The following is a 13225-nucleotide window of genomic DNA, read 5'->3' as shown; positions in this document are numbered from 1 at the left end:
TGCTTTTTAATACATACGTTGCCCCTTTTGGAGGACTGAATATCTTCATATGGGTTATGGGTTTTAATGTACGCAGACGATACCCAAATTAGTTTCAAAATTGACGAGGATCTTACAACCAGAGCAGATAACCTCCATAACTGCCTCCAAATAGTTGAGGGTGGATGTTTTGGAAACACAAACCTAATGGAACAAGACACAGATGTTTGCTCGTTTCGAAGCGTCCCTAATACGGACACTTCCTTTTTGGCCAGAATCGATAGGAGAAAAACTCACCTTGCTTCAAAAGGTAAAAACTCCAGGTAACAGGTTTTGTTTAATTTGTAATAACTGGTTTTGCACTGAAAAGGAGGGTAACACATTTTATAATTTCCAAAATGATCATGTTTCAGCATGATGACATAGTGCCACCAGAACAGTCCCAATCTTTTTACAATATTGCAATAACCATTAAGTACACAATAAAATAACCTAAACCAGTTAACTTGACAAACGTAGGTCACTTTCATGCTGTTATTGTCCATCTAGTTATCAAGTTTGATGAGCAACTTACTATGATTCACCAAGTACATGAGGTGGCAAGAAGTTGTACATACCAGGTACGCATCCTGAAACACAGCATATGTACTTTCATAGTGCCACAGATAATTCAAATTGCGAATGCGTTTATATAAATAAGAGTTGATTACTGTAAACCCATTTATCTTGGCCTTCCTGCCAAAACGCAAAGGATCTACAGCTTGTGCAAAATGCAACAGCAAGACTAATTTTCAAGTGTGATTTTATCTCATCTTGATTAGTCAAATTGTATTGGCTGACAATTAAGCAAACTTATTTTTAAGTCACTTTGCTAAGTCCATACATTTTTCTATAACAGCTGTCAAACCCCTTTGTTAAGGAATCCCATGATGTATAAACCAAACCATCACCTTAGATCTGAAAAAGCATTTTTGACTCATGCACCCAGATTCCATTGTACCACCATGGGCGGTAACATGTTTAAAGCTGCAGCATCCAAGCTGTGAAACAGCCTACCAATAAATTTACAAGATGAATCTCCCCTTACAGTATTTAGGAAACATATGAAAACATGGCTATTTCCAACATTTTATTTGTTGTTTTATACCTTTCCCCGTTCAATTACTATTATTTGCCACATGTCGGCGAGTGTCTAGATAACTTAGGGTGACTGTCATGCTACATAAATACAAAAAATACAAAATAAAATGCTGGCCCAGGCAAAATGGTGGAAGTCTCTGCTAACATGAAGGCCTGGCCCACTGGTGGTTATCCCTGGTAAAATGCTGGCCCTGCCACAGTGATGGTAATCTCTTACAACATGCTTATCCCCGTCTCAATGATGGATCCCTGGCAACATGCTCACTGGGTGTGTCTGTGTAATTCTGAATCAGTGCACAGCTGTTATTCACGGCAATCTGGTAGCCCTCACACAATGGCTGTATTCCCTGCAACATTCTGGCACTGCCATAATGGTGATATTCACAAGAAACAGGCAGGCACTGGCACAATTGTAGTAATTTCTGGTAAAATGTTGGCCCTGAAACAATGGTGATACTCCCTGGCAACATGCTGGGCTGGCAAATTGATGATAATCCATGTCAATACATCATACATGACACAGGTGGTAATCTCCGACATCATGCTCACAGTGACAAAATGGTGGTAATTGCTTTTTTAACTGCTGCCTTTTACACAATGATGGTAATCTCGCATCATGGTGGCCCTGGCACAGTGATGGTAACCCCTGAGAACATGCTGGCCCTCGGACAACGGTGGTAATTCCTGGTAAAGTATGGGCCATGGCACGGTGGTTGTAATGCCTGAAAACATGCAGACCCTGGACAACAGTGTTATTCCTAGAAAAATGCAGGTCGACACAACAATGGAAATTTTAGGAAACATGCTCGACCTGGCATGAAATTGGCAATACCTGGCAACATGCCGGCCCTAGCACAGCGGTTGTAATGTCTAGTAAAAGGCTGGACATCATTTAGTGGTGATTATCTCTGGCACATTGGTGGCAATTCCTGGCAGCATCCTGGCCCTAGCAAACACAAGATGATGATGGACGGAGGGCTGAAACTTTTCAGACACTCACCCCCCTCACAGATCTGGGTTGAAACCATCATTGTTCCTCAGGTCACTTCGCCACCTCAATTCAGACCCAGTCATATGCAAATCAGTCTTGAACATGTTCCTCCTGGGAACAGTCGAACCCAAAATGCCAAGCCAGGTCTTCCCTGGACTGGAAACAAGCATCCTGGGACCGGTTTCTGGGTAACACTCCTCATCAGCCAGGTTAGCTTGAATTCAGTGGCAAAGTGAGCAAGGGACCCATGTCTGGGTATACCATGCCAACGTAGGGCGAACAAAGCAAACACAAGGAGATGGACGGAGCGCTGAAACCTTTCAGAAACTCACCCCCATCACAGATCTGTGTTGAATCCATCTTCATTCTGTAGCTCACTTCGCCACCATGTAAATCAGTCTTGACCCTGTGCCTCATGGGAACAGTCCATCCGGAACAGCCAAGCCATGTCTTTCCTGAACCGGAAACAAGCATCCTGGGACCGGTGTCTGGGTAACACCCCTCATCCTGGTCCTGGCACAATGGTGGTAATCTCTTCTAACATGTTATTCATGGCACAATTGCAACATTTCCCAGTAAAATCTTGGCAACATGATGGCCCCGACACAGTGGTGGTAGTTTCTAGTAAAATACAAGCCCTGGCACAATGGTGATAACCCCTGGAAACATACTGGTCCTGGCACAATGGTGGTCATCCTCAGCAATATGCTAGCACCTAGCACAATGGTGGCAATCCTTGGCAACACGGTGCCCTAGTACAATGAAGGTAATATTGGCAACACACTGACATATTGGTGGTAATTCGTGGGAAAATATTGGTCCAGACACAATGGTGCCATTCACTGGCAACAAGGTAGTCATGGCATACTGATAGTGAAACCTGGAAACATGCTGGTCCTGGCATTATGAAGGTACTTTCTGCGAACATGCAAACCCTGGCACAGTGGTGGAAATTCTTGGTAAAATGCTGGTTATGGCACAAAGATGGTGATCAATGGTAACATGGTAGCCATGGCACAATGATGGAAATAACCTGCAACATGCTGACGCTGGCACAATGGTAGTAATCTCTGGAAATACACTGGCCTTGGCACACTGGTGATAATGTCCGGGAAAGTTCTGCTACTGTCACAATGGTGGTAATCCTAGGCAACATGATGGCCCTGGAATATAATGGTAATCCCTAGCAACATAATAAACATGGTACAGTGATCGCAATTTCTAGCAACACTCCGGCTCTAGTATAATGGGTGTAATTCTTGGTAAAATGTTGGTCCTGCCACTATGGTGGAAATTTCTGGTAAAATAACAGCCCTTGCACTATGGTGGTAGTCTCCGATAACATGATGAGCCTGCTGTAACGGTTGTAATACCTGGAAACATGCTGGCCCCGTCACATTGCTGTCAATTTATGGCAGCATGCAGACCGTGGCAAAATGGTTGCAATCCATGGCATTATGTTGACCATGGCATAATGAAGGTAAGACCTGGCCACATGCTCACTCTAGTACTATGGTAACAACGTCTGGCAACACAGTGGCCCTGGCACAATGGTGGTAATCTCTGGTAACATACGGGCTCTGACACAAAGGCCATAATCTGTAGGAACAATCTGGCCCTGGCACAATAGTGGTCAATCCAGGCACATGCTGGCCCAGGGACATTGGTGGTAATTTCTGGCAACATGGTGGGCCTGGCACAATGGTGGTAATCTATGGCATCATGTTCCCCATTGCCCAACAGTGGGAATCTGTGGTAAACTGTGGGCCCATATTGAAAAGTTGTGCCAAGGGCATATGTATATCAATTTGAATGTATTAAACTTCAGACAGGCTCCAAGAAAATCTGGTAAAAGTGAACATATGTAACAGGTAGGTGGGAGAAGTTGGCCTGGTATATGCGGTCCACTAATTAAAGTGGGCACCCTGTACCAGTCTAAATAACCTTTATGTTGATTTAAGAGGCCAAAGATAACCTTAGAAAGCTATACAAGTGGTAGCTGTGGAGAGCAGCCTTCCGGCTTATCCTTGAAGGAATGTTAAGCAGCTTGTTTTGCCAGAATGCAACATTTTAGTATTGATTAAATTAAAAGAGAACCACTCAGTAGTTATAAGAATTATGTATTTATTAATATAACGCTAAAAGTACGAACCAGTATCTTCCACAAGAAGATACTCACAAAGCACACAATACTGTAGCACAGAAACAGTAGTAAATAGCACTAATGCACAGTGGGCTCCAGGGGGAGACCAAATCATATACTAAAATAGTGGTATAAGAAGCACGACTCTAGTCAAGACAGTGTCCAGAGGATGTAGAATCTCTGGGACCCCAAGGAACCACCCAAGGTGAGTAAGTAGTGACCCCATGGAGGACGTGTGCAGTGTGGGAACACGACCGCATGCACCATACAATTCTATCGGAGAGTCGTGGTTGCAGTTTTAAAGTTTAAGGACCCTTCTAAGTGGACTTCGAAGAAACCCTGTGGAAGTTAGGAGGTTGGAGAGCCACCCCACCTGTGGATACCGTAGTACCAGAGTTACCTTTCCCAGGGGAGCTGGGTGCAAGGTCTTTGGCGTCAGAAACCACCGTCGATCTCTATGGAGGACTCCAAAGAAGAGCCACTGCTGGGAAGAAGGAAAGTGTTTGTCGGAATACCTGAAATCATAGGGGACAGAGTCTGGGTCACTCAGAAGTGACCAGGGCTCGGTAGACGACTGCCCACCGATGTCAGGTGCTTCAAGTGTGTTGAGGGGGTTCTCAACTATGCAGCCGCCGGGACCAGGAGACGTCAAGGATGACCAAGAGCTGGATATGAGCGGTCCCACTTAGGATGTTGAGTGCTGTAGGGTCGGTGTCCGGTGGGAGCACCAACAAGCCTTGGCAGCAGCAACCCACAAAGGTCAAGAAAGGTTACGATTCGGACAAGCAAGGTCCAGGAGACTCACCAAACACAGGGGAGTCTAGGCAAGCCTGGAGCAACCAAGGAAGGCCAAGAAGAGCAGTGTTGACCCTCAAGAGGACCCACAACAGGCCGAAGACACAGGAGTCGCAAGTGGACCTCGAGCAGTTTCACAAAGCAGCAGCCCACAGAGCACTCAGTGCGACGAGGCCGGAGTTTCTTGTGAGAAATGGTGCCAGAGGTTGGGGCTACTCTGAGCCGAGTGCACTTGTTTTGGGGACGCCAAAAAGCATATGCATTTGCAAAAGTAAGCGGTGCACAGGGGTATGGGTATTGCAGCCCCCACAAGGAATTCTGACCTCAAACTCAGTAAGAAGGCAGCTCGGTCCTTGAAGGAGTTGGAAACCCACCTCCTGTGATGCTGGAGCCTTCGGAGTCCGAAGGAGCTCTGGAGCAGCAGACCGGTCAATCGTGATGTGGTGCCCGCGGTTGCAGGGGAGTGACTCCTATAGTCCAAGGGAGATACCTTCAGTTGTCCTTGATGCTCCCCAGGTCCTGCATGGAGCCTGTATGGTGCACAGACAATGCTTTGGACTGAGTGGAAGACGAAGTCGGGCCCAAACGAAGTCCAGAGTGTCCAGACGGTTGAGTTCAATGGTTTCTGGTTCAGAATCTTGTCCACATCGAATCTAGGGTCCGACAGCCAGGTAAGCCCTTTTGTACCCACTGGAGAGGGTTGGACAGATTCAGGGGACCCTTCCAAGGGAGGGTCTGGACAGTGGGAGGTTACTCCCACGTCCTTTGTCCAGTTTTGCGCCAGAGCAGGAGCCAACAGTTACCAGGACTGGTTTGAACTGGACTATGCACAGGGAAACCAAATGTGCCCCTCATGCAGACATTTGGTCGCTGTCAAGCACACCCACCCAGGCCTAATACACTAAATCCTGTCTGGGAGGTGGTCACACCTCCCTGTGACAGGATGCCTATTGTTCTGCCTTCCCCTGCTCGAGCTTGGTTCAGCAGCAGGATGGCAGAAATGTGTCTCTGGTCTGCAGCAACCCTTTTGGGCTGCCGGGCACTAAAAGGCTGGGACCGGGAAAACCAGGGACCTCACAAAGCTTGTTTGAGGGGTGGAATCATAACTCCCACACCGGTTACCTATAGGGTTACTTTCAGCCGTTTTAGAGTAGGTCATCACGCGGTCGCGTAATGCCACTCTATATTTCGTAAATGGCTGCAGCACTAACCCCGAAGAATGGACTCCGTAGCCTGCAGGATTGTCCTGCTCATGCAGTGGCACCCTCTCACTTAGAACCAAGCACCCTGCCTTCAGAATTGTCAAGGCCTGCTATATGGGTGACTTATAGGTTTTAAGTCTAGTGACCCTTAGATATAGTAAGCCTGTATCTTAAGTAAGTGGTGAATGCACCAACTTACACAGGCTGCAATGGCAGGCCTGTACTTCCATTTCACATGGCCTCTCATGGGTGGCATAATACATGCTTCAGCCCATGAGAGGCCACAGGGGTACCGATGCCCTGGGTACATGGGTACCATATACTAGGGACTGACAAGGGTACCCTAGTATCCAATCTGGAGTGTACCCTAGTACCCAACATAAAAGTCTAGGGAGAAAGCAGATAGACTGGGGTCCTGATTAGCAGTTTTCCAGTCAGACTAGTCAAAAATAATATAATATTAAGCAAAAAGTGGGGGTAACCATAAGAAACAGACAACTTTGACAGTATGTTAGTGTACATGCTTAGGCATCCTCTCCAAAACCAGGTATAAATAGCTTCACCATTGCCCAGTTTTTTCCCCCCAAAGTTATATATAGCACTAACTTGACCCGAAGGTATCAGAGTGCTTTACATTGGCACCTGTTGCATTACACAAGGACACATTCATATTTTGTTAGGCACGGGGAGATCGAGTGAATTTCCCAGAATCACAGGATGTTGAGCGTCCCTGCCGAGACTCGAACCCTGTTGCCCAGCGTAGAGGTCGACTGCTCTAGCCGTAAGGCCACATCCTCTGCATTTATAAATGGGATGCCTTTCTGACAATTTCCAACTCTGTTTGCGGACAGGACTCGGACTTCCAGTGTCTGCTTCGCTACAAGGAGGGGGAGCAGGAGTATGCCCCCAGCTGACCGGCGCTGGACATCGTAAAGGTGCTGCTCATCTCCCACAGTGGGGAACACCTTTCTGACAATTTCCAACGTGGTTTGCCGACAAGACTCTGACTTCCATTGTCCGCTTCGCTTGTGGACCGTAATACTCCTATTCCCTTCATTAAGATAATCTGTCCGCTGTTGGTGCCTGTTGGGTCCAGTAGGGTACTCCTGGATTTAAGCATCTCCACAATGGAAAAAACCAGGGGGCGGCAGAACCCACATCTAAAGATACTTTGAATATGGTGAGCACCATGGAAGCTTTACTGCAGCGAGCCGTTGGGGTCCTGGGTAAGAAGATCGAATTGGCCACCAGGCGATTGTCCCGGTCACCCATTCCCCCCCCCACCCCCCACCCCGCCCAAATGGTTTTTCCCCACCCTCACAAGAAGGATCTCTAGTACTGGCATAGGCACTACGTGTTGGGCTGATGGACATGACACAAGATAGGGCTGGGGTCATCCATCTTTCCACGCCAATCGCCTCCTCGCAGGATAGGGCCCAGTTAACAGTACCTGGGGTACGTACTGGTGTGAGCACTAGAGTGGGGAAGAGAGTAGGGGGTGCAAAGAGGAAATTCCCTTCAATGGGGGGCCTTGCTAAACGTAGAAAGAGTAATGGCCCACAGTTAAGCCCAGTCTTCATCACTGGATACCAAATTAGACACTATCCTACTTCGATTATCCACGTTGGAAACAACTTATCCATACTGACTGCTTCACTGCGAAGGGACAGCACTCCACCTCTTATAAGCCCCCTTCTCCAAGGCCCACGGACAATAGCTCCGGTGGTTATGGAACGGGGCTTGGCATTAGAGCATAGACTGTCAGGCAGCGGTCAAGTCACGTTGTGGCTAAAGCCCGCCCTGATATGATACTACCACCCGTGAACAGTAGTGAACTTTACGCCCGACAAGTCAATTGTAGGGGGGAGGGTCTCTGGAATCCAGAGTTTCTTCAGTCTCATCAAGCCCAGGGTCCCAAAGTGGGAGGAGTCAACAGCTTTTCTGATGAATGGCAGGGAGGCACGTTCCCAGAGGAATTCAACAACCCTCCCCCTAACCTGTGTTCCTTCTACCAGAGTCTACCCCGCTTGCTGTGGTCTTAGCCAACGTGCCCAGTCTTGATCCAGGAACCATGGAAGATTTTGTTCAACTGAAGAATAAGGTGGTGCACTGGCTGAATTCGAATATTGCCTCAGGGCAGAGGGTGGTAAGCCAAATCATTATGGTGCGCAGGACAACTTTGGTGGGCAGTGCCAAGAGAGCCTGGGCGGGGTGCTGTGTTATCATTAATTTTAATATCTTTTACAGTAAACCACATTTTAAGCACATTTGCACAAAGCAACTACAGGTGTTGGAACTCAGCAACTGTAGCACTCCCGCTGGGCTACTTTTATAGGTCCAGAAGTCACCACCCCGGGTATCCACAGGGGTGGCTTCTAGATGTGGGCTACAGGAGTCATTTTGAGGTGACAACAGGAGTAAGCTTAGCAAACTCGTTCACTCCCCTGAGCTCACTGGAAGGTAGTAATTGGCAGTGTGTTGGCTCCCAGCACCCTGACACACCTCCACCTCAGGGGAAGGTACAACCCTTGGACCAGGGACTTAATGAGTTTGAAGAGTGTAAGTTTATCTCCTGGAACATTGCAGGGTTTGCGAGTAAGATAGAGGATCCTGAATGGTTACTCCTTGTTAAACGCATTGACATGATCTGCAGCCAGCAAACATGGGCTGTAGAGAACAGTTTCCATCTGGAAGGCTATAAAACCTTCTTCGTACCAGCTACCCCCTGCATGGGGGGGTGAAAGCCATGGGCTGCGCGCGAAATGCTGGTTTGCATATGGAACACACCCCTCAGGGCACCGCACTTAATGCTATCTTGCATGAATTCGATCTAACATCGCCATGAACAAGTTGCCTCTGGGAATAACTGATATTGCTCCCACTTTTATCTGGAGAGGGTGTGAGACAATCATCGACTTCATCTTTGTTCCTACACCTTTTAATTTCTTGATTACGGAATTCTCAGTTAAGGCATGTGTACACAGCAACCACAATCCTGTTTGTGTTTCAACAGGATGGCCTTGAGTAAATAAACACATTAAGGAGGCTTCAGGAGTTCCTTTAAAAGCAGTGGAAGGGGGAGGATACTAAAGTGGGGGCAAATCGTCCTGGAGCAGCTCCAAGAGTCTCCTAATTCAGTGCCACTGAGAATTTACCACCTGTCTAGATAGCAAGGCCACTCCGTCGGACATCATGGATGCATTTGGAAGCATGTCCAGTGCTATAGGTAAGTTATTACGGGGACCGGGTGGTCGTTTTACGCAGCTAGGACTGAGATGAATTGACTGAGTGCTCCCATGCATCTAGGAAACAAACAGGTCTTGGGAGTGACGCCTCGAGACCAGGTAGCTGTTAAAAGCCTCCGGAGAGCCTACGAGGCTGCCCCAGCAAAACGCAAATCTGCCCTGAAGTAGGAAGCCTGGTCAGATCTAGAGGAGGCTAGCACCTTAAGCAATAGTTCAAAGTTCTGGGGCATCAATAGTCCCTTTCTAGCAGAAGACAGCGGCAACCTACTGGATACCCATATCCCAGAGGATGATTCGGTATCCCATTTTGAGGGTATCTTCCAGTCTGATACTTTGTTAACAGAAGGGCAGGAAAGGGTGGAAGGCAAATCGGAGGTTGTTTTCACAGCACAAGAGGTAACGGCCGGCATCATGGGACGGTCTAAAAATAAAGCCCCGGGTCCCGATGAGATCCCACCCCTCCCTCCCCTAGACCCCTACATCGTGCTTGTGGAAACCTGGGTGCCTGTACTTACAGCTGTCATCAATTCATCGGTCCAGGCCAGCCGCCCGGACTCCTGGGCCTTATCAACCATTGTCCATGTCTTTAAAAGGGTGATCGGGATAGCACTCTTTGCTACAGGCCCATCTCCCTTTTGGATTCTGTGGTGAACGAGGCGAGTCATATGGTACTGGACAGACTTATATCATGGGCAGATGAAAACAACATTTTAGCCGAGGTACAATATGGTTTACGCCCAGGTTGTTCCACAGTTGAACAATGTTTAAACCTGTACATGGTTTTGAATAAGCACACTGTGGCTCGCACCGGCTCTATCCACCTAGCCTTTATAGATCTGTTCTCAGCGTTCGTTGTGTAAATAGATCTAAGCTTTGGCTGTTGATGTCCTCTATTGGCATTATCGTTTTGTTTCTAAGGGATCTTCAGAGAGATTCAAAAGCGGCTGTCTGTTATCCAAAAGATCATGAGGTGACCCACAATTTTGATATCAGGAGATGCATACTGGCCCCCTTCTTCTTTAATCTGTACATTAACTCCCTGGAGAAGGTCCTTTTGGATGCAAAAGCCAATTGCCCCCAGGTGGGTAAGCGCAGCCTGCCGGTCCTCCTATATGCACATGATGCGGTCCTCATGGCGAGGACAGCCAGGAGTTTACAACTCCTGTTAAACTCTGTTTATTTTATGGAGAACCTGGACCTGATGGTTAATCATATCAAATTATTTGTTATGCAGGTAGGACCTCGTATAGCCAAGCAGTCTACCTTTAAGATAGGGAACTAGTCAATCCCCAAGAAAAAATTATTTTCTTACCTGGGAGTAGTGTTTGACGATGCACTGAGTTGGGCCCATTTGATAACTCGCAAGAAAGGGGACCTGGTCAGAGCGACCGCAGCAGTTTTTAACTTTGCTTCCAGAGTGGGGGGAAACCGATAGGGGCCCTTTTGAAGATTTACAGAGCAAAATGTATTGCAAAGGCCAGTTATGAGAGCGAGATATGGGGTCACACTGGGTTGGAGGCTTTGCGAATTGAAGCAAATATATCCGAAGACTGGTTCTCTCAGTACCGCAAAGCATCCCGTCCTATGCTGCGCACAAAGAGCTGGGGATGGCTTTTCTCTCAGACAAATTGGCTTTCCGCCCACTAGCATTGTGGTTAAAGATTTTGGCCAAGCAAGAAAATGCTCTTAGCAAGGACATTTTAAAGGACTGTCTTTCCCTTGACCAGGTCACTCTCATCCGATGGCTCCAGTATGTAGGAGTAGGCCTCTGTAGGCTAGGAAGGGCAGATCTATTCAATAACCCCAAAGGCATATGCAAGAGGGAGTTTACCTGGGCTAAAGAGTGTTTTCTTAGATGGCGCTGCTGTGACAGAGAGGAAACAGCTGTGCAAGCCCAGCGTGCGTAGGCATATCACACTAAAAACCATACTAACTATTGAACCATAACTCTTAGGGCTCAGAAGCATCCACAATCACTTCCTACTGACTAGATTTCAGCTTGATCTTTTTCACTATCTCATGGCCCAACCATGTGGTGTTCATAGAGGGCAGTGCCTCATGCCCTGTGGCTGCGACAGCCAGTATCCTCAGGACATGATGCACTTTTAAATGTTTTGCAGTTTTTAGGAGGTTCTCAGAAAGTATTTTATTATTCCCATTTTTTAAAAAAAGGCTTGTTTTAAAAGGCGGATACCTGCTTTTATCTTTTTACAACTTCTCTCAAACACCGTTTTGTACACACTTAGTTTTTTAAGGGCCGCCATTACGCTTCGGTCAAGCGCTGACTAACCTTGCCATCAGGATTTAGGCTTCTTATTCTGTAAATAGATCGCATTGGATGTACTGGATCACGATTTTGTACTGTGAAGTTTTTATTGATGTTTGTATGACTTTTATGGTTTGATTTGAAAAACCGGATAAAGATTAATGAAATGCTTGTTTTAAATATATTACTTCATAAAATATAAATGAACAAGCAAACACAATAGCAGTTCAGGTATCCCAAACCTATTTCAATCCACAGCCTCAGCCCAGTAAGCCCTTCCTAATATTTGTAATGGTTCTTTACCAGCTGTCCTCAAGGAAAGAGATTGTTCAGCCTTTTTAATTAATTCATTTTAAATATTGTTGGAACTTCTACTGCTCACAGTGCAAACCAATTCATGTTTAAACCTGGCACAACAAACAGCAGAGGAGATTAGAGACAAAAGAGAACTTCATGAAGAGATCAGTTTTAATAATCTTCCAGGAAAACAGAAGGGTAGAAAGAAGTATAAAGGAACAGGGGGGTTGGTTCCAAAGCACATAGTCCAGAACAGCAAAGCATCCATCAAAAAGTTCCACCCTTCTAGAAACAGAGGTAAAAAGGAAAATATTCTCAATAGGGCAGAGTTTTTTTTAAGGGAACTGAAGACCATATTTTGTATGGGTGAAATGAGGAGTGTTTCCAAATATCCACTTAAGGTTACGCAGAGACCACTGAAATGGTTTCTACTGAGCACCGGATGCCGAGTGAGGCTTTGCTGCTATTGACCTGAGAAAAGTATTAGGATCTTAAATCATGGCGAGGATCCCACAATGCAAAACTACTTAGACATCCAACACTGTGGCCTTAGGAGGACGCTAAGCAAAATCACAATTACTATCGTGTCTTACTAATTTATGTTATAATGTGCTTACAGGGAGACACTAAAAAAGAGCTTTAAATGTACCTACCTGACATATATTTGGCTTCTGCCATGAAAAATAGAGGTTCCATCATAGCAGGAGCTACAGTCACCACTGGATTTAAGATAGCAATCGCCTGTTTCAGCAGTGGAGACACAGGTTGGCCAGGAGACTTGGGCTGCCAAAAATATATATATAAAATCAGCTTTTGAACTACACGTGTGAACTGATAAAGAATATTGCTCATTTCTCAAACAAAAATGATAACAGTGGCAGATACCTCTTAATTTAACCTCAGGGAAAAATAAGAATTTTAAAATATTTCCCACCTGTTTGGGGCAGAAGACCAGGTATTCTTTCACAACGTTAACGAGGAAGCTGGGGTTAAGCTTTTCAAAGTACTCCACACTCAGAGGAATTCCACGAAGGGATGCAAAATGAAGTTCGACAGCATCTTTGAGAAGAGCAATGACAACTTTCTCATCCTTCTCTTTTTTCGTGGCTAGTACAGCCTCAATGTAAGACAGATCCTAAAAATGTTAAAAAAGAAACCTCAGTGAAC

General features: G+C 46.3%; 1 protein-coding gene across 1 annotated transcript in view; it reads right to left on the bottom strand.

The window, feature by feature from the left end:
• Positions 1-13225, bottom strand: part of LOC146789728 (tetratricopeptide repeat protein 21B-like) — a 330277-nt gene that overhangs the window by 267148 nt on the left and 49904 nt on the right. Inside the window, exons 4-5 of the mRNA XM_085631188.1 lie at positions 12993-13193; positions 12712-12841 (exon numbers count right to left, since the gene is read on the bottom strand). Of these exons, the coding sequence (XP_085487314.1) occupies positions 12712-12841; positions 12993-13193 (331 nt within the window). The remainder of the gene's footprint in view (positions 1-12711; positions 12842-12992; positions 13194-13225) is intronic.

Source organism: Triturus cristatus, chromosome 10 (genome assembly GCF_964204655.1).
Source record: "Triturus cristatus chromosome 10, aTriCri1.1, whole genome shotgun sequence".
Classification (NCBI taxonomy): domain Eukaryota; kingdom Metazoa; phylum Chordata; class Amphibia; order Caudata; family Salamandridae; genus Triturus; species Triturus cristatus.
The sequence above is the reverse complement of the archived record's forward strand: the minus strand, read 5'-3'. Positions and strand labels throughout refer to the sequence as shown.